This window comes from Lates calcarifer, unplaced genomic scaffold, assembly GCF_001640805.2.
Source record: "Lates calcarifer isolate ASB-BC8 unplaced genomic scaffold, TLL_Latcal_v3 _unitig_550_quiver_1106, whole genome shotgun sequence".
Classification (NCBI taxonomy): Eukaryota; Metazoa; Chordata; class Actinopteri; family Centropomidae; genus Lates; species Lates calcarifer.
The window spans coordinates 279-23612 of record NW_026117571.1 but is presented as its reverse complement, the minus strand read 5'-3'; the positions used below and the strand labels follow the sequence as shown (position 1 = coordinate 23612).

The 23334-nt window shown below is 39.9% G+C and overlaps 2 protein-coding genes across 2 annotated transcripts; one reads left to right on the top strand and one right to left on the bottom strand.

Moving 5' to 3' along the window:
* The first annotated feature begins 1264 nt into the window (after window positions 1-1264).
* On the top strand, window positions 1265-16778 carry LOC108874703 (cytosolic phospholipase A2 gamma). The gene is made up of 14 exons (XM_018663213.2): window positions 1265-1549; window positions 1913-2023; window positions 3050-3192; window positions 5275-5461; window positions 7312-7417; window positions 7511-7651; window positions 8442-8507; window positions 8675-8815; window positions 8928-9074; window positions 9180-9263; window positions 9987-10141; window positions 12440-12611; window positions 14290-14458; window positions 16160-16778. The coding sequence occupies exons 1-14, from the start codon at window positions 1436-1438 to the stop codon at window positions 16176-16178; spliced, it is 1755 nt and encodes a 584-aa protein (XP_018518729.1). The 5' UTR covers window positions 1265-1435; the 3' UTR covers window positions 16179-16778.
* A 3048-nt stretch (window positions 16779-19826) lies between these two features.
* LOC108874704 (protein phosphatase 1 regulatory subunit 35-like) lies at window positions 19827-23129 on the bottom strand. Its single transcript, XM_018663215.2, is given in 7 exon segments — window positions 19827-20285; window positions 21524-21614; window positions 21705-21820; window positions 22681-22801; window positions 22935-23002; window positions 23005-23056; window positions 23058-23129. Coding segments are annotated over 7 exon segments (825 nt in total). The 3' UTR covers window positions 19827-19980.
* Between the last annotated feature and the right edge of the window lie 205 nt (window positions 23130-23334).

Sequence of the window (23334 nt, the reverse complement as noted above, 5' to 3'; positions counted from 1 at the left end):
TCATAATGTTACTAAAGACATGCTGAAATACAGCTGCACTAACTGTACTATTTTGAGACATCATTAAGATGAACTTTAATATAAGGCCTAAGTGTAAGTCACTCAAAGTGTCTTTTCAGTAAGGTCAAGGCTCTGTTTATCCCGGGATGGTAGGAGAAACAGGACATGTGGACCCACTGCTGGACCTGGACACAAAGTCTGCGACAAACAGATGAATAGCAGGACCAGTACCAGGATCAGGTTGAAGGTATCTTCCAGGTCAATTTTGCCACCAAACAGCTGTATAATGGCATCTGGATTGGGGTTAGCTTCCTCACAAACAAACTGCAAACTGCATCTGGCTTGACATTACAGGACCCAGGATCATAGGTGAATGTTAATTAAGCCGGCTGAAGAATAAATCCTAACATGCTTGTCACCTTCTTAACGGACTGGATGAAAGCCAGGTTTTTGTGGCTCGTTCAAACCACAGAGGCCTGTTCAGCTCCTTCCAGCTAGTGACTCCACTCCCCAAGAATTTAGCTGACAGCAGCCCACAATTACTAACATCATAATTCTTCTCAACTGGAGAGAAGAAGGCATATAGTTTCTGATCTGAACAGAACTGCACCAAGTTGTGTTGAATGCATCAGCTGAGGCGCTGCTGAAAAGAGGAGGAGAATTTTGTGAGTTTGGTGAATGGGACAGCAACACAGCTTAAGTCCTTCGTGAACCTCTGGTAGAAATTTGTGAAACTGAGGAATTTTTGCAACTCTTTCCTGCTGGTGACTTCTATTGTTATTTAACCCTTGGACGTCCATACTGACTCTGGAAGAAAAAAAAACACATAATATGTATTATAAGTTTCACGTAAAGAAATTGTCTTGAAGGGGCTATGAGCTGAGGTGCAATTAAAGCTTACTGAGCTTCTTTGATCATTTATAATCCAGACATCCAAGAGGTTTTTAGGAGTGGAAGGGTCAAGGGTTCATCTGGTTAAAATAAAACTGATATAGTTAAAAAATTACCATGATCAAAAACAGTATCTAAAAATGTGACTGAAAACTAGATACAAAGTTAATTTTGAGCCCAGTACAATGCTGACACATGTTGTTGTTTTTAAATATTTTAATGTGTGTAATGTTACATATTACACCTGTATGTGATTCATTTATGTACTTTGGTTGGATTGTGATTCCAGCATTGTCATTTTTTCAACTTCTTGTTTTTCAACTTGTTTTGAGTTTGACATCTGGTACATATTGAGAAATCCCTCCCTCTGTAGCCAACACATGGTAGAGATCAGCAAGTGTGTATGTTAGATTTTTATTTGTGTGTGAGAGAGAGATTAGGTATCTATGAGAGAGGAGAAGTTAGAGAAGGCACAATTTTCACTACAGTGTGGATGTAACTTCAGCATTTTAATTGACATTGCGGGTTGTTTCCACATCCAGACATGCAGACTGGAAATGCAGGTTTGTTAGTCTTGTTGATTCGCCTTTGCCTTTTGACTTCAGGCACTCTGACAAAAGCAGTGGACAACACAGAGGGAAATGAGGCAGCTTCAGAGGTGAGAGATGCATGGAAAAGGATTTAAGATGTATATTAGTAGCATGATGTGCCACCCATATAATGCATATATCTGTACATTACAAAAACATGTAAAAACAAAAACAACCATTTGGCTTAGGTATTTGACTATAGACTTTCACTGACTGTCATGGCAACAAGTATGAAATATAATCTATATCAATATATCTGTATCAATCGTGACATTTCAAATTTAAGTTCAGATTTAACTCTAGGATAAATTTAAATGTACCTTTTTTCATAGTTTCTTCAAAAAAGAAGAAAAAAGTTTAAATTCAAAATTAAACATAAACACTCAGTTTCTACTTCATGTTCACTTGAAATCAGTTTATTTCGTTTCCAGAAACTCATCCGTCACTCCCACTCTCTGTGTGCTGGTGAACAAGAGTATGTTGACAGGAGGAAAATTGTAGTTCTGGAGTCACTCAACAGCCTGGGAATCAACTGTACTGCTGTAAGAAAGAAAGTGCTCACACTTTAAGACAGACCAAATTTCTGTATCTCTTTTTTTTGTTTGTTTCTTTTATTTTTCTTTGGGAATGATTTATATTACAAATGTTATTTAGATGTTTTTAATGTGTTGGCCTTTTTTTACATAACATACATGTCTATGTCCTCCATGACTTGTATCAACATTGTTTTAAGTCTTACAATAACTTTTGTGCGGGCTTTAGACACTGACAGAGTAGGCATGATGCATCACGATTCAGAAAACATGACAATATGCATTTTGTGAAACTGAAAAAATGTATTGCAATTTGACATGATGAAGCACTGAAGTCCTTTACAATTTTATGAGTGATTGCACTGTGCTACATAGGAAAAAAAGAAAGAAAAACACTGGTAAAACAAGATTTGAACTGCAATTTTCCCACAGCCCCTGACAATGAAACAGTTAGGACTGCCCCTGGTCACACTGGGGCCCTAAGCAAAATTTTGTTATGCGCCATGAGTTAAGAGTCATGTCATGCATTGGAGCTAAAGTGTATAATATAGCCAATTTTAAAAAAATTTTTTAGCAGTAAGCCAAACTTCATTCAAACAGATACAATCAGTAGTCAGGATACTGCTTCCAAATGCCTGTCGCTTTATTGAGCAGCACCTTCGTGTACAGTCTGAATAGGAGTGAAACTAGAAAACATAAACATAAAAATAAACATAAAAATAAATGACAATGACCAAGATGCATAATGAAATCATGAGCTACTGTGTAAACTCCTCATTGCTACAATGCATCAGTAAAATATTACTTCAAGTGCACAGAAGAGCAGCTACTGGATATGCTAATACTACTTAAGATAGAACAGAGATTTGAAATGCCACTAATAACCCTGATGATCACTAAATAAAACAACCCTAACAATGGACTATACTAAATAAATCAATCAATAAATAAAGACATTTTCTTATAGCTTACTGTTCCCTGCAATTAGCTTAACAGCTGTCAAATTTACCATCTCTCCATCATTTCTCCAACCAGGATTCTATTCCCCACATTGCTCTTCTGGCGTCAGGTGGGGGTCAGAGGGCAGCTGTGGGTCTGGTGGGTTTTCTCTATCAGATGGAAAAGGAAGGTCTGCTGGACACTCTGCTCTACCTGGGAGGAGTTTCTGGGTCAACATGGTAACAATAAGCACACTTATACACATAAAATCATGTTTGTGAATGAATGAAATCTGACCACATGAATGAGTCATGGATGATTAACAGCTACCAGTAAAGTACCCATAAGAAAGGCCCTTGACCTTGCAGCTTTGAAAAAAGTCTAATTTATCTATCTATCCGAGAAAGGAGGACGCAGTGTGTATAGTTGTGATCAAACTACACTGATATAGTATGGAAGCTAAGAGAAGCTATAGTTGCAATCTTTTTAATCCTGTTATCTTGAATGACAAATTAATTATCTCATCCTTTTGGGATATTGAAGTTGAAAACAAAGGTTATTTTAGGTAAGATAAGGATTAGGTAAGGATGATTAGGTAAGATAATCATCCTGTTTTATGAAGAAGCCATCTTTATTATTGACAGCCGCAATATTAAATGTTGTGATTGTTGTTGTGAGAGGTGAGAGGTACTTTTATATTTCAAATTAATTTGTTGTTCAATTGTTCATTTGCAGGATAACCTGACCTTTTTTCACATTTGTTAGCAGTCACCTCAAGTTAGACAAGTTAGAAACTGAAGGGAAGACCTAAAAATGTATGATGTCAGGCCATTTGTTGTTTGCTCTACAACAATGAATGGGGTTCTGGCATTGAGGCCAAAGTGAGTGCTTGAAAATCTTAAACTTTACATCCAATTTAAAATGTGGATGAGATCTATTAATGAAGTATACTACAAAGCTAGATTATGGGGTTAGTGAGGTAACATATTTAGTAATTTTGGCTATATGACTTCAGTAGCCTGACTGATTAGAGCAAGACTTTGACTTTTTAAACTATGACATCTGCAAGCAAGTTTATACTTCCATAATATTTGCAGCCAGTTAGCTCTTAAAGCAGGGGTTTCAATCAGAAAGAGTAATGCAAATCCTGCATTCCACCACGTCATTTGTCACATATGACATGAATGGAAAGAAGGGCAGTATTTATATTACTTGTATCTAGAAAATGTAATCAATTACTTTGGAGTATTTTGACCATCCAGTGGTATAACTTCATCACATATGGAGTGCACGTGAACATCTGTGTTTCAAGTATGCATGCCCTCAGGTTCAAGTGTCTGGTCTGAACTGAGGAAGTGAATGTGATTTGCAGCCTGATGTTGGATTTTTATTTGCAATTTCTGGACTTGAACTAAACGTACCACTGCAGTTTATGGAACTTTACTTCACTCAAGTTTATGGATTTTGTTTCACTTGCAGCTGAAGTTTCTCTAGGCTCTTGCTTCATGTTGGATGGTTAATTTCTTCCTGTGTGTCCATGAGAATGTGGGTACTCAAGTGTAAATTATGTAATATAATAAAAGAGCAGTTATTGCATCTGTGGGAAGGGTTGGCATGGGGGAAGTGGCAGGAAATTAACAAAATAAGCCATTCTGGCTCACAGCCAGAGCTGGTAATGAGCCCAGTCTGGCACTTGTGGTGTACTTGAAGCTTAGTTGCTAGACTTGTGTTTTTGTTCTGGTACACATGATTCGGGCCACACGTGAGCCAAAACAATTTTGCAAGCTGGGTGCTGTTAGGCTGATGGTTTTGTTATTTGGTCATAAACCAAACAAAAATTTTGACCCAGTAATAGTGCTAGATGAAAAGTTAATGAATCACCAAATTCATTACGGATATATTGCCTGGGAACAGTGAATATGTCAACCAAATTTTAGGTCAAGCCATGTTGTGGATGTATATACTGAGTTGGATAAGTGAAAACCTGCAGGTGGTGTTAAGTGAAATGTCAACCAAAGTCAGGAGGATTCATACAATATTTGTGTTAATATTTCAGTCTGGACTGGACTGAAGTGGTGAACAAACTGACCAGTCAACCAACCAGCATTGCTGTCACCATGGCCAAACGCAAATGTGACTAAAAAATAATTGCATAGCCCAAAGTGGGGATTTGCAACCCATCTGGATATGGGAACTGGCAAGCTGGCTTAGAGTGGTATATGTAGAGTCAGGGGTCACATCTTTGTGACCTGGTAGCCAAAAAAGACAACTCAGCTTTATGATGATTTCTACTGACCTCTTTACCTGTCTTCCTCTGATAGGTCCATGTCCTCCCTGTACAGTGACCCGCAGTGGAGCAACAACATGGACAGAGCAGTGTCAAGGTTATCAGGTCCTGGGGTCGAGCTGGAGCAGGTTCTGGCCTGGTTGGGTGACAGGGCAAAAGAGGAGCACTTCTCTCTCGCTGATATCTGGGCTGTTCTAACTTCTGCTGTGATCATGAAACAGGTTCTAGGGCAAAAAGACACACTTTCACTCCTAATCTTAAGTGCTAAAGTTGAAGGCAACTTCTTTTTGGTTTCTTGAAGACATTTCACCTCTCATCTGAAAGGCTTCCTCAGTTCTAAAACTGGCTGGGGAGTCCAAGGTATTTAACCTCTTGGAGGTGAGAATCACTAACCCCCCCTGTTGTTATGTGAGTTGTCAGGGTCACATGAGCCCAGGTGTGAATGGGGGTTAAGTCATCTGGGTAGGGATCTCAGGACTGTGTTGTAGGTGGCTGGTGTTGTAGACCACCACCTCTGTTCAAAGCTGGATGTTCCAGGTGGATATAGATGGCCTCTTTAACTCCTCTCTCAAACCATCTGTCCTCTCTATCCAAACTATGGACATTATTGTCCCCTAAGGAATGTCCCATCTCCTTTATGGTAAATGGTAAATGGACTGTACTTATATAGCGCTTTTCTAGTCTTTTCGACCACTCAAAGCGCTTTACACTACAGATCACATTCACCCCATTCACACACATTCATACAGCACATATTCTATATATTTTAATGTGCTTTTCTAAACACATTCACACACATTCACACACCGATGTGAAACACACACATCGGAGGCAATTTGGGGTTCAGTATCTTGCCCAAGGATACTTCGGCATGCAGACTGAAGGAGCCGGGAATCGAACCACCGACCTTCTGATTGGTGGACGACTGCTCTACCTCCTAAGCCACAGCCGCCCTTTAGATGTAGCTGAACAGCCCAGTCTTGTCCTGATGAGCTGGCCCTCCTGTGTTGTACCATGTGCTTGTGGAGTGGTTGTGTGGTTTCACCAATGTACAGGTCTGAGCACTCCTTACTGTATTGCACAGCGCAAGGTTACTCAACTTGCGCTCAGAGCCAGCTCACCAGGGCAAGACTTAGCTGTTCATCTACATCTAAAAGTGGAGAAGCTGTGGCTCAGGAGGTAGAGCGGCCCACTAATCGGAAGGTCAGCGGTTCAATCCCTGGCTTCTCCAGTCCGTGTCAAAGTATCCTTGGGCAAGATACTGAACCCCACGTTGCCCCTGATGTGTGTATCATCAGTGTGTGAATGGGTGTGGATGTGTTAGAGCACTTTGTGCATAGAGCAAGCGCTGTATGAATGTATGTGTGAATGGGGTGAATGTGACACATAGTGTAAAGCGCTTTGCGTGATCGATACGACTAGAAAAGTGCTATATACAAGTCCATTTACCATTTACCAAAAGAGAAGGGACATTCCTTCAAGGACAATAATGTCCATATTTTGGATAGAGAGGACAGATGGTTTGAAAGAGGTTAAAGAGGCTATCTATTAGGCCATCTATGCCCTTCTGGGATGTCCATCTTTAAACACAGATGGACATTCTTTACGACACGTTCTTTACAAAATGGACGTTCTTTACGACATGTTCTTTACAAGATGGATGTTCTTTAAGCCACCAGCTATCAGCCACCTACAACGTGTTCTTGAGATTCCTACCCAGGTGATTTAACCCCCATCCGTACCTCGAGCCATGTGACCCTAACGACTCACATAACAACAGGGTGGGTTAATGACTCTTCTCCAAGAACCTCCAAGAGGTTAAATACCTGGGACTCCCCAACCAGAGCTGAAGGAACTGAGGAAGCCTTTCAGATGAGAGGTGAAACAGCCTCAAGAAACCAAAAAGAAGTTCAGTTGCCTTCAACTTTAGCACTTAAGACTATCATAACCTGGATGTCTGAGAACCTTCACAGACATTTTAACTCCTAATGTTTCCCATTTGAAATACAACATGCTTTGTTACAGTGATTATATTGGCAGTCCTTCAGAGAAATATCATGTTTTTCATCAGATGGACCTGCGGCATCTTTCAAATGAGGCCAGTAGGAATGCCACAAACCCTTACCCCATTTATAGTGCCATCGAGAAGAAATGCTTTTCAGACGGGCCTATAGAAGGTACACACATGCATATGCTCATGTCACATTAGAGCCTAAATGAGTCATTCATCTGAATTACAGTAACTGTCAAATAAACTCTCTGTCTTGTAGGGAAATGGTTTGAGGTGAGCCCTCATGAAGCTGGATTCACAGAGATGGGTCTCTTTGTTGAAACATCTCTTTTGGGCAGCAAATTCCAAAGTGGAGAGCTGCTAGAGGTGACCCCAGAGATGGACATGGTAAGACTACAAGGTGTGTGTTTACAGGTTGAGCAGGTTATGTGATAAAGACAGCAGAACGTAAGAACAACAAGGAAGTACAATGACCAAAGATGTGAAAACCAAAGCTGGAGTTTACAGCAGAGCAAGAGCTTTTATTTTGAAATGTAAAAATCTGTAACGTGTTAAAAAGATAGCCATAGGAATTCTTAACAAATCTGATCAACAAGAACCTACTGGTGCTGGTGCACATTTTGTTGTGCTGCAGCCTTAATTATTTAAATTATTTTTTCCGTCATTAGTCCACTGTTGTGGCTGTGTATGGTTCTTTCACACGTTACTGAGGCTCCTGTTTGTTAAATGAATAAATTGTTAAATTGCCATTTGTTTCTTCAAACTTCAATCATCCAGTCCACCAAACACCAAACAAGAGTCAATGGCAGAATAAGCAGTTTGGCGTTGGCAGAGAAGATTTGGCAAATTTTTCATGAGCACAACCCACATACTCAGCTCTGCTGCTCATCCCACAAATGCATCTTCCTTACAAATGTGGCACCATTTAAAAGGGTAATAAACAGGCTTTCCAAGGGTATAAGATTTATTGCCAAGAAGCATTGTTACAAATAATCTACCAAACACAAATTTCTAAGTTTACATTTTGGGGTCCTTTAAAGGTGCAGAAAGTACATTTTTGTCATTGTACAGTATATCAGAAAATTATGCTTTGAGAGTCCTATCAATGTATAATTGGTCATGTTGATAATGCATGCAAATCAGTCCTCATTTTCAAACTGTGTGTGTACATGTGTGTTCAAACTGTGCAGGTATTCTAGGTTGTGCTTTGGCTCATGAGGAGGTTATCAGAGAATTCATCCCTCCCTGGCTGAATGGTAATCACAATGACATTCTCATACATGCCCAAATGTATTTTTATAAGCTCCAGGGATAAATCTCTGGTTGAAGTGCAAGAAGTAGCTTCATGGTAGTGTTTATTCCTTGCTCGTGTGAGTTGGATGTATTATCTTACACACTTGCTCTCTGTGTGTGTTTGGTTCAGTGCCTGGGCAAGTAGACAGTGCTGCTGAGGAATACCTGCGCATATACAGAACCATTGATAAACTGGTGGTCCTGACCAGAAGTACCATTAATGATCCTACTGCTCTGTCTGAACTGAATAAACTGCAGAAAACACTAACAGGTTGTGATAATGATGATCCTGCTCAAATATTTTACTATTACATTGGCCTAATAGTATTCTATATTTCTGATTGAAAGAGCTACAGTGTCCATTAGATTCTTATCTTTTCCAGACAAGGTAACTCTGAATGAGTCTGCCTTGCTTGAGTCCAAGAGTTTGGAGGAAAGAAAAAGTATTTTTCAGCAGTGGAGTCTGGAGCTGCTGGCAGCAGTAGAGACCTGGAGCCAAAGTCTGGAGGATGGAGCTTTCAAAACACATGGTCAGTGTAAACATCCAAACTGGTCAATATTACTGACAACAGATGCATTTCATTTAAGAGATTTAAATGAGATGGAAATGCCCCTTTTCAATGTCTTTCCCCCAGTGTCTCTGCTTACTAAGCAAGTTCTTCCCCTGATTTTGAAATGGGAGTGGGGAACTACAAAAAACTTCCTGTACCAATATCAAGGTGAGAAGACAGACCTCTTCAGCAACAATAAGAATTGATTTAGGAAATTCTTTGTCTTTAAAACTACTATGATCAATATTTTTGTATTAAAGGGATATTTTGACATTTTGGATAATACAGTTGTGCTTTCTTGCAGAAAGTTAAGATATTCAGATTGATATTATTCTCATGTCATTCTTACATTTCAGTTTTGAATATGAATTAAGCAAACAAGACCTATAACAATCACTGTGATGAGGCCAAAGATAGCAGTTGACCTTAGCTCTACAAAACATTTCAGTGTCATTTTACTGTTTTCAGCTGTTTTCAGTGAAAGAACTCAAATTCACACAGTGCACTCTTCACACATCACCAAAGTTAGCAACTAGCTGGTGAACATAGTGGAGCATTTAGCAGCTAAAGAGCAAAGTTTTTGCAGAGGAGTTTGATAAAGAGTATGATTATTGAATTTATATTGCTAAGGTGGCCTAACACAAGTCAAGGCTAAGTTACTCTGTGTCTACTGGATGAATATATAACTACTTACTTGAAAGCCTTTTTGAAAGAGACTTTTCCTTATTTCATGATGACCCCTCAAGGAATTATAAAACATTGCCAAGGGACATAGTTCACATGAGAAACAAACAAAGAAGAAAATGATAAATAAAAAACAGATTTGCTTTTAAAGGTGGTATTAAATTGTGATTTTAAAAAAATCACTAAAAAATTTCTTTTGCTGGTCAGGTCTCACCATTCCACCTTGCCTTCAATCTAAAGAAAAATTACATCTGGTGGATGCTGGGCTGTTGATTAATGTAGCGTACCCTCCATTTCTGGGGGACAAGAGAGACATTGACCTCATGATTGCACCAGAGTTCAGCGCTGGAAACATGTTTGAGGTACTGTAAAGAGTGTGTGTGTTTTGTGTGTGTGTGTGTGTGTGTGCACTTGCAGCCAGGGGCAGTGTTTTAAACCATAACATTAGCACTGTTAGCTAACTATAGCTCATAAAATCTGTCATTTCAGTTAGAAAAAAATTATGGTTGCTGGTCAAAAATGAGAACTAACAAATAAGTTTCACTTGCCCTGTACCTGCATATACAGTATACAAAAAGAAAACTGAGCATGCTGCTGTGCAATATCAATAAAATGTTAAATGATTAAAAATGATCAAAATACGATGTACAATTATTCTTTTATTTTAGGTTGAAACACTGGGTATTTAGTCTTGTTAATTAAAATAATACAGTATTATACATTGAAAATAATGTAACAGAAGTGAGTATACCTGTGATCACTAAAGTCAGTTTACCTTTGACCACTACAACAAAAGGAAAACGCACATCACAGATGTAATTTCCAGCTAAGGCTAACTGCATGAACAATGTTATAAATTAACTTGTGAACACAGGTTGGGATCTCATGCCATGTGCTGAGAGCAGAACAATAGAGGGGCCTACATGTAGCCCCAGAAGCCTGAGCTAGAGTGTTTTGGCCTTTGAGAAAACTTCTTTATCAGAAGACTAGGCATGGTTTAGTGCATTGCTGCCTCCCATGGGTGTTATGTTATTGCTCCTTTTGCCATCTGAAATCTAAAGTGACCAGTCAAAAGTTTGGACACACTCTCATTCTGAAGCTCTCTGGGAGTTTTCCATTAGAACTGCTGGGTGTTCCCAGGTTGCCTAATGCTATGAATAACATCCTTGTTTCCCCAGCATAGAGAAGGGAATGCATCAAGATGTGCTACTGTGACTCCAGGACTCCACATTCACAATTGCCATCTCTGTGCTTCCCAACTAGCACTAATCCACTTGCTAGTCCACAATGTCCCAGCCTTATTCTTGGAATTTTGATCTAAACTTCCTAGGAATAGTCACTTTTCTTCCAGGTTTAGCTATGGCTGGATGTTATTAGCTTTCTCCCTCTGTTGTCTGCATCCCACTCTTGTTGCCATTGATGAACCAGTCTCTCATTGATAATGCTGCAGTGCTCCATTCTGCCAACTGGCACATGTACATCCACATTGTCCCTGCCTAAACCTGCCCTAGCTATCCTATCTGCCACCTCATTGCCCTCAACACCGACATGTGCTGGTACCCATAGAAAACCTGTATTCATTTCCTACCTCTCCAGATTACATGCCATTATTAAGTTCTCCGCCACTGGTATGGCTCTGCTCCCTCCCCATCTTCCAGTGCCATCAAGGCAGATAATGAAATTGTGCATACATCAACTTTAGTCAATCTCTTCCTCCACCCACCAGAGTTGTCTCCACCTGCTGAGAAGACTGAGGTCCTTTGGAGTGTGCAGGTCACTGCTAAAGACCTTTTATGACTCTGTGGTGGCCTCTGCCATCTTTTATGCAGTGGACGTGCCGTCTCTTTCCTGGACTGCTCTCTGGACTCCACTGAGGAGGTGGGTGAGAGGAGGTTGTTGGCCAAGCTGACGCCTGTCATGGACAACCCCTCCCAACCCCTGCACCCCCTGCACGGAGACCTGAGTAGCTCCTTCAGTAACAGACTGCTGCATCTCCAGTGCAAAAAGGAGCACTACCACAGGTCATTCATTCCAACAGCCATCAGACTGTACAACACCAGTCTGACCCAACAATAAACCTGCACTCTGGACACTCTATCTCTTCCCCGGATTCAGCCAGGAACCTTATAATATTTATGAGCTTCTCACATTTACTTAAATTTTTTCCCATATGTTCTCTATATATGAGTCTTTCATCCATCTATTTATCCATTATTTATAGTGTTTATCCATTAAGGGTCACGGGGCAGCTGGAGCCTATCCCAGCCGACTTTTGGCAAGAGGTGGGGTACACCCTCGACAGATCACCAGTCCATCACAGGGCCAACACATATAGACCATTCAGCCATTCACACTCACATTCACATCTACAGGCAATTTAGAGTCACCAATTAACCTGCATGTCTTTGGACTGTGGGAGGAAGTCAGACCACCCAGAGAGAACCCACGCAGGCACAGGAAGAACGTGCAAATTCTTGATATCTCTAGCTGATACAAAATGTCATTCAGAGGCGCTGCTGTCCCACAAGTTGTGAATGGACAGGCCAGGCTCAACAGATATGTGAACATGGTAAATATGTAATGTAATGTACCTTGGGTGACCATATTCTGTAAAACTGTAAAAAGTCTGAAACACTGTTCACCCTCTGCACTCTTCACAGACTCTGACTCTTGCCAGAGACTATGCAACTGAAGTGAGGAAGCCTTTCCCAGAGATAGACAACAAAATCCTGGAGGAGAGAGACTGGCCAAAGGACTGCTACGTGTTCGAGGGAAAAGAGAAGGAGCCCACGATCATTTACATGCCACTCTTCAACAGACAGAACTGCAAAGGTCTGTTGCACATACAGTTGCAGATTTGTTTTTAGTGAGTTTTCTCCTCAAAGGCAGAACTGCCCTGTAGGCAAGCATAAACGTAAATTTCAATGGACAGAAAAAAAGGAAACAGAATTTTTTGGTGAACAAGTTGCTAATAATTTAGCCTATGCAACAAAACAATGTTAAAGCAGCAGTGTGGGTTATCCATAGGTTAGCTAGGAAACTGTGTTTGTATTTTTACTTGTCTAATGTATTAAGCAGTATGGACACATTTTGTGAATAGAATTAACAGGGCAGTGTAAATGTTTTTCTTTCTGTTTTGTCTGCCCTGTATAGATGCCATTGCTTGCTGTTTGCTCTGAACAATGCATGTTTCTGTAAATTTGAGACCTTTTCCCTCAGTGGAAGCTAAGCCTTATTTCACAATTACTTCATAAATAAGAAACCGGAGAGAAATTAAAAATAGCATTTGAAGTTGTGTGTTTGATTTATATTGGTCACTAATGACATTCCCATCAGCCTCAGCTACCTTGTGTTCAGTGTTAATTAGTTGTTGTTAGATGTTAGCATGCTAAAATGCAAAACTAAGATAGTAAACACAGAAAACATACCTGCCATTGTGCAAAACATACCATGGGCATGGTAACATGCTCACATTAGCATTAACCACAAAGTACAGCTGCACCCAACAGAGCCACTGGTGTGGCTGTAGACTTGTGGTCTTGTTTTTACATAACAGTGAAATGGTATGCAATGGTATCAGTCCAGGGAGTACGCCGCCTCTTGCCCAATGTCAGCTGGGATAGGCTTCAGCTCCCTGGTGACCCTTATAGATAAGCGGTATAGATAACTGATGGATGGATGGTGAATGGTATTGATCTGATATGGAACCAGCCTGATGGCACATTAGCTGTGTCAATATATTATAGACTGTGGCTTTGCCATTAACAATCAGACCACATCTATGCTGAGCCATTGTTGCCACTCTCAATCTCTTTTGTTGCTGTATTTCACATCTATCGCATGGTCTAAGTGTCAGACTATTTAAACTAGCATTGTTTTACTCAGGTTTAGTCTAATATGGTTCATGGTGCGAAAATCATATATCAGTAATCTATTTTCTTACATGCAGGGATGCATAATGGTCCTGTAGCCTGCGACTCAACCTGGTGAATGTATAAATTGATTTATGTACCAATAAAGTTGAGGTACATATTCATTTAGGCTGCAAACTTATTTCTAGGTGCATCATGGTCTGGATTTGGATGTTTGCTAGTTTTGTGTTTGAGTAACTGACAGCACTGAAAATGGACACTGTTAGGGGTCTGAAGCCATGCTAGCAGGAACCTACACAGTAATATTCCTTTTTAAAATGAATAATATGCAGTTGATTTGCAGTACAAAATTCAAAGTACAGCTTGACTTGAGTAGCAGAATGGTTCACTAAAAATATTGGCTGATGCCATTTCACAAAGCAGCTTACAAGTGAGGGACAACACTAAAGCTTCAGTGCAGTGGGAGACAGTGGGAGGAGACCTTGATATACTGTATTTATATACATACACACACATTATATACTGGCTGTGCTACTTATTACTTGCTGGTTCAGTTTTGCTTTATACTTTTAGCAAGGTGTCATGGAAAAGGGGGGCCACATAATTGGAGTCCAACTTGTCTTAAATGTCTTCTATAGATGCAGAGGAGTTCAAAGCAAGGATGGAGGAGTTCTCCACCTTCCAGTATGCCTTCAGCCAGGAGAAGATTGAGTTTATGTTAGAGACGGTGAAAGCTAACATGAAGAACAACAAGGATACTCTGGTGAGAGAGATAAATAAGGCCGCTCTACGCAGACAGAATAAGAGGTAAGGATGGGCCTGAGTGAGAGGGGTGTTATTTGAGAGAGGCAGAGGTAGATATAAAAGAATCATGACAAAAACTGAATCTCACATCTCTTTCCAGCAATCAATCAGAAATAATTAAGTCAAGTCAGGTCAAGTCAATTTTTATTTATATAAATCACAACTGAAGTTATCTTGAGGCACTTTTCATTTAGAGCAGGTCTAGACCATACTCTTTATAATATTTACAAAGAGAGACCCAACATTTCCCACCATGAGCAGCAGTAGGCGACAGTAGCAAAGAGAAACTTCCTTTAAGAGGCAGAAACCTTGAGCAGAACTGGCCATCTGCCTCGACCAGTTGGGTTGAGAAAGAGAGAGAGAGGGGGGAAGGGGGAGAAAAGGAGGTAAAGAACAGGGACAAAAGAACATAGCATAACACAGATTCCATGTAGAGATAGAAAATGCTATCAATAATAACAATAGTAGCAATAATATTATAAGTAGTACTAATAATTATTCATTTAATTATTAGGTATAACAGCAGGCTTTGAGCAGATTTGTGGGAGCAGCAGGAGGCTTGTCATCATAGAACAGATTCTACAGCTCCGGAGGGAGAAATACCTGCAGAAAGAGACATTCTCAGTTCATTTGACATAAAACTTAAAGAAGTGATTTTGATGTTAGACAACATCCAGCCTTGGATGTTAACTTTGTACTGACAAAACTGCTTAACGCTTAGACATGTTAAATAATAAGTGTACAAGGTTTGGGACTGGATTCAGTACTAACATTAATTTTTGTTAACATTGTTTTCATTATCATGGAACGAAACAACCATGACTTGACTTACATGTATTGAAGACACACAGCAAGTTTACATTACGTCTCTTCAAACTACTTTATAAACTTAATTTAATAAGTTGAGTAATTGTCAGCAATCCACTCTAGTCAAGTGGTACAGATATTCAAAGTTGAATCAACTTTAAATTGGCCAAACTTATTTAGTTACATTTTACATTCGGTGAAATATGCCAATTAAGTGTACTAAAATCTTTTTTTTAAAACTCTTAGTAAATTGGAAAGCCACGATGATTATGATATGGTGAACAGAATAATATTTTTTATAGTTTGATATAGTTAATTCTAATTAATATTGGCATCATATTTATAATCAATATATATATATATATATATATATATATATATATATATATATATATATATATATATATATATATATATATATATATATATAATTAATTCAGATTAAACCAATAAAATTCTTAAGGCAAACAAGAATTTCCTGCATGTGAAGAAAGGCAGTCTTGCTGTTAATAACTTCATAGGTTTGGACCACTTTTGGTCATATCTGCAGTTGATTTGTAGTACAAAATCCAAAGTACAGCTTGACTTGAATAACAAAATAGTTACTATAAATATTACATTGGTCAAACCTAAGAGAAAACTCTAAGTAGTCTGAAGTCGCTAATTAGTGCTATTTAAGAACAAATCTGTTTGTACAACTGGTTCTTGCATGAGGACCAGTGTGTGTGAAGGGAGATGGATGGATAAAAATGGACTCAATAAAAGGAGTTTATGCAATATCTGTGTATCACTGTGTGTCTGAGACAGAGAGAGAGATGTGGATGGCAGGTGAATAAATAACTGACTTATCAGAAATCTAACATCCTAATGTCCTTTTCTCTTTTTTCTCCTTTCCAGGAAGTCATTGCAACACTAAAGCTTTGATTCTAATCTTTTTTGGTTTGGCATGAACTGAACCACTCTGTGGTTTCATAATGATTATAAATCAGACTCTGACTTTAGAGTCTCAGTTCTCAGACAGACCCAGCCACATGAGCAATACATAATCATGTAATGCATGCAAGAAAGAAGCTAGTCTTTTTTACTACTTTAAATATCAATTACATATGTGACAGCATGTATCTTATTTAGGTTTGAGTATTTGTATTTTTTTTGTTTTAAGTCAGAGCCTAAATTCCCATGAAGAGAAATCTCAGTGTTACAGCAGTTTAGACAGTTCTCTGATTCTGGCTTTGTGACCATGGTTTGTTTCAACCTGTTGTTTCAACAAGATAACGCCCTCTTACGCTAATCCAGCTTCATAAAGAAAAGTTTTTCCCTGTTGAGTGTTGAAGAACTCAACCCCACCCAGTGCCTTTAAGATCAAATAGAACATCAATTGTGAACTAGGCCTTATCACCCAACGTGAGTGCCTGACCTCACTAACATTTACAGTGGATTACTTTTTTGTCACTTTTGTGTTGGTTAGTAATGAATATTGTGTATGAATAGTAAAGTCCCTGTCAAACTCAAAAATGTGTTTTGCTTTTTCTTCCTTCACTGTAATGTTTGAATGTAATGATGTACAGTGGCTTCAGAACGTAATCAGACCCCTTCACTTTTTGCACATTATGTTTTATAAATTCATTTAAAATCAAAAATGAAATTATCCCATTTACAGTAGTATTCAGTGAAGCATCTGTGAACTGCCATCTTTAGGTCTCTCTACAGATGTTCAATGGGGTTGAAGTCTGGGTTACTGAAGGACAGTTTTCTTGGCTGTTTGCTTCAGCTCATTGTTGTGCTGAAAGATGAAAACAGGTTGCACGCACCTGGAATTGGAGATTTATAAAAATGGTGCCTGTAAAAAAATTCCTGGATCCAAAATGTTCCGTATTGTAAGCCCGACCCCAAAGGTTCCTGTAAGGAGTGTAATGATACATTCATCTACATCAATCAATCAAACTTTATTTGTATAGCACCTTTCACACAGGTTAATACAGTTCAAAGTGCTTCTCAGGTCCTCAGGCAGACTAGTCCAGCAGCTTGGAGCATAAAAGCTTAAAGCTGCCTCACCATAACTATTTGTCCTGTACTTAGGAACAATTAATAGAGTTGCACCTGAGGACCTAAGGAGGCGTATTGGTTCATACGTTTTAAGCATGTGTGACAAGTAAGCTGGTGCGAGACCATGTAGTGCTTTAAAAACAAGTAAAAGAATCTTAAAATCAATACAGAAATTGACAGGTAACCAACGTAATGACTTTAAAACAGGTGTAATGTGGTCTTTCTTTCTGGTCCTGGTCAGCATTCAGGCTGCAGAGTTCTGAATTAGCTGTAACCGATTTATAGCATTTTTAGGTAGACCAGATAAAAGAGCATTACAATAGTCAAGCCTGCCTGATATAAAGGCATGAATCAGTTTGTCTGTATCACTCAGGGACCGAAATGGTCGCACCTTAGAAATGTTTTTAAGGTGATAGAAAAGCCAATTTAGAGAGTTAATGTAAGCATTAAAGTTTAAGATCACACCAAGATTTCTTGCTTGTTGGCTTGAGGTAGGACCAAAGTTTAGTCCTGGATAGGATATAGGATACCCTATAAATGGAATTCAAACATCAATTCAATGATCTGTCCTACTGTCATACCCTGCCTCTCGCCCAATGTCGGAGAGAACAAAGCTCTGTGTGGGTACAGTTTTTGGAACTTTGACCTGTGGCAGCTGGACCTCAATCAAGAACTTCTAGAAGCAGCAGACATTGGCAATGATTAACAGCTGGGTGGTCACAGCATGTTTTGCTTTCCGGCTGTCAACCCACCTAATAGGCAGATCAACCAAACATAACACACATATCTCAATGTGCAGTTGTAGATTCAGACAGTTAGTGAATATAATACAATTTAAAGATGGATGAGTCATTTAGATTTTTTTTTTTTTTTTAAAAGCAGTATTTGTTCAAGTGTTGGGGTTTAACAAAGCAGTTTCATCTGGAAGCTGCTAAATGGGAGAAATTTATTCAAGCTAACTTGCCAGCATGCCACACACCCACTGATCCTCCTCATTGCACAATGCGATATTTCACTCGATCAGAGGAGGCTGACAAAGATACTTGCACAGCCACTTCAACTGACTTTAACATCAAGGGCCATTTTTGTAGGCAAACAGGTAGAAGCTATATATTATAATATTTATCATAAAGCACATATAGCAGCCGTTCTGAAATATAAACAGTACACCTCGTGATTCTGTGAGTGGCTCCAGACTTTGACCCTAAGCCAAATGGTAACTGAAGCCAAGTAAAGTAAGTATAATCCAACTCACTGTTTTCTCCCAGAACTATCATAGATGGCAGATGTTTCAGGCCTTGGAAGCCTTTGGGGTCCTGCCATTGTTAAATGGGGGCCCTCCAAGCACAGTTTCAAATGCCATCCTCATCTCCCCTGCCACAAATGTAATCTGCATTCGCTGTTTCACTTAACATTCTGATATTAACGGTTTCCAAAGCATTATCAGTCCGATTTTCAACAGTAAAAGCAGAAAACGGGTTTTACATTTAAAAACATGTCCAAAACTCTCTTAACAAAGCAGCAGAATGGATGCTCACATCAAAACCTTTGTTAAGAGGCAATGTCAAAATACAGTCGAGGTCATTTGACATAAATTCTACAGCTTTCTGAACTAGCTTCCTGGAGAAGTCCAGTCTGGACATCCCCAGGAGCTTACCATCTTTCTCTACAAAGTTAAAATGGAGGCTGTGGTCTTTTATTTTTAATTCTTTAAATGTTTGTTTTTTTGCCCTTATTTATTGGGTCTGCCAACCATGCTGGCATGTGGAAGCACTACAATGTGGAAGCACTGAAAGTGCTTAAAAATGTTAAAAACTGTAAAGCTAAAAAGTACTTAGCTTTTTGTGTTTGGCCTGGTCAAGATGTTAATTCAAGTTTAAATGCTTTAAACAAGCAATGTAGAGAATGTCCTCCCAGACACAGATACTAATCAGTTTTAGATGTTTATATTTATTTATAGACACCTTGGGTGGCACAGTGATGCAGTGGTTAGCACTGTTGCCTCACAGCAAGAAGGTTCCAGGTTTGAACCTTGGTTTTCTGGAGTTTGCATGTTCTCCCTGTGCTTGTGTGGGTTCAATCCGTGTACTTCAGCTTCCTCCCACAGTTCAGACTGACTGGTGACTGGTGAAATTGTAGAAACATAGGCTTTAAAACATTAAGTTGGGACAATTTTAAATTACACCAGAAAATGTGGCAATGGAAAATCAGTATAGAAAGTGGTAAATTCTAAGTTAACAGAATTAAACATTTCTAACATTGTAAACTCTTTAGTTGTGACAATGGAGAATTAGATATGTTGTGAACAGTCTCAACATTTTATGTCTCTTTTCTCAGCTTTTCATGTTTGAAGTATACATACATGTTAACACTATTTAAATTATTATTGTTTGTGTTTGGGCTCCTGTACATTAACCCCAGACACACAGTATTTTGTCAGTAGTAATTCCTCTGTTCTGTATCACCCTTCTGATTGGATGACCTGGAGCAGAAGATTAGTCATGACATCATCAGAGAGTGACAGTGTTTGAAAAGACTTTATTGCACAAAAAACAAGAAGAAGAAGAATAAAAACTAAGGTTTTAGATCATTTAAAAAACAAATTATTTAATTATTATTCACTGGGCATCACAGTATCCAATAAGATTCTCAGTACCTCCTGCCAGTCACAGTCAGGGCATGGTCTCCCATCGCCTCTGTTGTCTGTAGAGGTCAAAGGTCAAATGGGCCGGCCGTGGTGATGGGCAGAGCCTGTAGTTGACAGGTTCCTCCTGTGGTGGGAGGGGCTTCTGTCTTAGCAGGTCAGATGACATGAAGAGGAGGAGGGAGGGGCCCTCTGCTGTCCTGTTGTCATTGCAGCGGGGGCGCATGGGCAGCACCATCCTATCCTGCAGCATCTGGCTGATCAGCTGATCCTTCTGCACATCAACACTGACCAGTGATGTGAAGAGGAGCTGAGAGCGAGAGACATTCACTACTACAGACATAGAGAGACAGACAGAGAGAGAGAAACTTCTCTGAATTCATGCTCTAGACTAATTTAATGGTAAGAAACTGTCAGTCAGTCAGCTTTGAGTTGATGGGTTTGTCACTGCTACTTGCTCCAGTGGATGTTTGTTGTGACAGAGGCTCATCGCAAGTTTGTTCTCTGGAGGAAAAATCCATCCCAGGACAAAACCCATCCTAACCCTAACTCAAACTGGATGGAAAGAGAAGCTCAGAAACACAATTCAGGTTTTCAGGGGCCAATCAAAGAGATGCTGAATGACGGCTTGTATTGAGCTACACACGCTACTGGAATGGAAGCTGGACAGGAAGTGATGTCAGGACTCAGGGCCTGTACACATGAAGCAATAAGTACGTTCAAGATGCAGCTGACTTTGCCTGATTTGATGGTCAACGTGAACTGCTGCTGACTGCTGGGGTGGAGTATAAAACCACTGCAGACAAGTAAGACACATTTGAGGCAGCAAGACAGAGCGAGGGCGTTTGCCCTTCACCAGCTGTTGTCAAAATTCATCAAATATATCAAACTTATTGTGGGAAACCTGCACAGCTGTTCTGTGCTTTTATTATTTAAAAACCTATAGGCCTATACATACTCAGCCAAACACATGCTGATCTAAACATTTCAGGCCAGAAAAGTATGAAGAACAAAAAGACAAGTATGAAACATCTAGTATGATGTGTTCAGGTGTATGGGGGAAAAGTTACACATGGAGAGCAACAATTTTGGAGAGATCACTTTTTTCTGTTTTATTGAGAACCATAGACTTGAGAATAAAAAACATGGGTCACCACATGACCAGGAGAGAGGAAAAAGGTGAAAAAGGAAGAATAAAAGTCAGACAAAATGTCTAACCAGCACGCATTGTTTTAAACCAGATAAATCAGAGTTCACTGAGCTAAACTTCTGAGTTTTTAACCACACTGAATGTCATTTTATACCTGCTCAACTTCATACTGCTCAAAACAGGAAAGTGGGATGGAAAATCTGTTGAATACGGTCTACACTTGTTACATCACATTCAATGCCAGCTGTATCCAGTAATAATTCCTTCTCATCATGGTTATATCATTTTAGCTGAATGAAAGATGGTGATGATACTACACCTCAGTTGAATCTGTTTTTTATCTGTTTGTAAACTGTTATCAGAGCAGAGTGTGTGTGTGTGTGTGTGTGTGTGTGTGTGTGTGTGTGTGTGTGTGTGTTACCTTCAGTAGCTCTGGTGTTGATCAGGTTCTTGGTCCTCTCTGACGTCCTCAGAATGTCCTGAACAGCCTTCTGGGAGTTAAACCCTGCACCCTTCAGAACAACAGACAGGTTACTATGGTCACTGGCTGTTAATGGACTCAGCGATGACATATTGATAATATACTGATGAACAGTGTGAACCTGCAATGACTGAAGCTCCACCTTCAGAGCCAGAGTGGTGTTTAGCTCCGCCCTCTCCAGACAGCCCGGATCTTGATTGGACGCTGCACCAGGAGACTCCACCCACTGTCTCGGGGCTCCAGGAGAGGAGAGGAAGAGGAATCTGTGTTAGTGATCATTTTTATTGATCAATCAGTGACAGAGACAGTCTAACTGATGTGTTTGACCACTTAGAGATAAAATAACCTTTCAACAGTTCATTTCAAGTTGTGCAGTGTTAAATTATATTCATCCAAATTCAAGTTCTTGTTTGGATCTAAACATAAACAAACAGTCCTGATCAGATCTGAACAATCTTGCAACATCATGTCTAATCAGTTGAGTCTGAATTGAATTGATTCAGTCACATGATCCACTAGTTGGCTAGTTAAGAGTCAAACCCTTAACTTCTCATCATGGAGCAGCTGTAGCAGTATGAGATTCTTGGAGACTGTGGAGAGTGTTGTCTATTTTAACCACCTTTCCAAAACCAGAATGGAAAAAAACTGATTAAACAACAACTCAAGGCTAATTAGCATTAGTTTTGTGATCAGCATGGACCTCAGCCTCACAGCAGGGGACGGCTGTAGCTATGCTGTGGTCCTGCTCAGTATTAGAGCCCACCACCATCACCAGCCTGGGAGAGACTCCCCCCCCGTCTCTACAGCCTCCAGTTTAGAACCTGAGCTTGACCAAAAATAAACTGGTTCAGAAGCTCAGACGTTGGTCCCAACTAGAACCCAAATATAGCAAGCCTTATTTAACCTGAAGAGCACACCGTGATGACATCAGTAGACGTGTCACATTGTGTAGGTTACTTCTGCTGTGAATTCTGCGACACCCCTCCACCGCACTGATGATAATTAAAACTGGTGGAAACTCAGGCAGTCCACAGGTAGACACAGGTTTCAAGAACCAAAACCAATTTGGTAGAAAAGAGTTGTAAGTGTCTGGTTACCATGGTGACATCCTCTGCTCCTCCTCTGACCTTTGATTGGCTGCTGAGGTGGGCCATCTCTTCTCAGTGTGATATGTGGTTCTGGTGTATCCATGACGACCACAGGCTCTTCAAAACACACCTTCAGTACAGGAAGATATCATCACACACGACTACAGGATGACATCATCATCATCAACATCATCATCATCATTTCTCTCTCTCTCTCTCTCTCTCTCTCTCTCTCTCTCTCTCACACACACACACACACACACCTGTGTATCTCTTTTTCTCCCTGTCTGTCTTTGGGGGCGGGGCTTCAGCTGTGAGTGGTCAGTCTTGGGGTGGGGCTGAGTGTGACAGACAGGTCAAGCTCAGGACAACCAGTCAGAGTGGTAGGAGGACAGGAGGGGAAGAGGGGCAGGGTGAGGGGAGGGGGGAGGAGAGGTGAGGGAGGAGGAACTCCTCATCCTGAAACAACAGACATGACACGTTTGATGATTTTCAGTGTAATGGCTCTTTAAAGAACAAGGTTGGGCTGTTAATTACAAATGAAGGAGTCTAAACACCATCATCACATCTTCACTATCTTCACCATCATAATCATAATCATCCTAGCTTAAAGAATGATTAATCAGTTGATTTAGGATCAAATGTGACACACATCACCAGAGA

Bases quoted from the DNA above. Each gene is read 5' to 3' on its own strand.
- LOC108874703 (XM_018663213.2), top strand. From the start codon at position 1,436: ATGCAGACTGGAAATGCAGGTTTGTTAGTCTTGTTGATTCGCCTTTGC. The intron at 3,193-5,274 runs GTAACAATAAGC...TTCCTCTGATAG, and splicing joins GGAGTTTCTGGGTCAACATG to GTCCATGTCCTCCCTGTACA. The intron at 12,612-14,289 runs GTCTGTTGCACA...TGTCTTCTATAG, and splicing joins CAACAGACAGAACTGCAAAG to ATGCAGAGGAGTTCAAAGCA.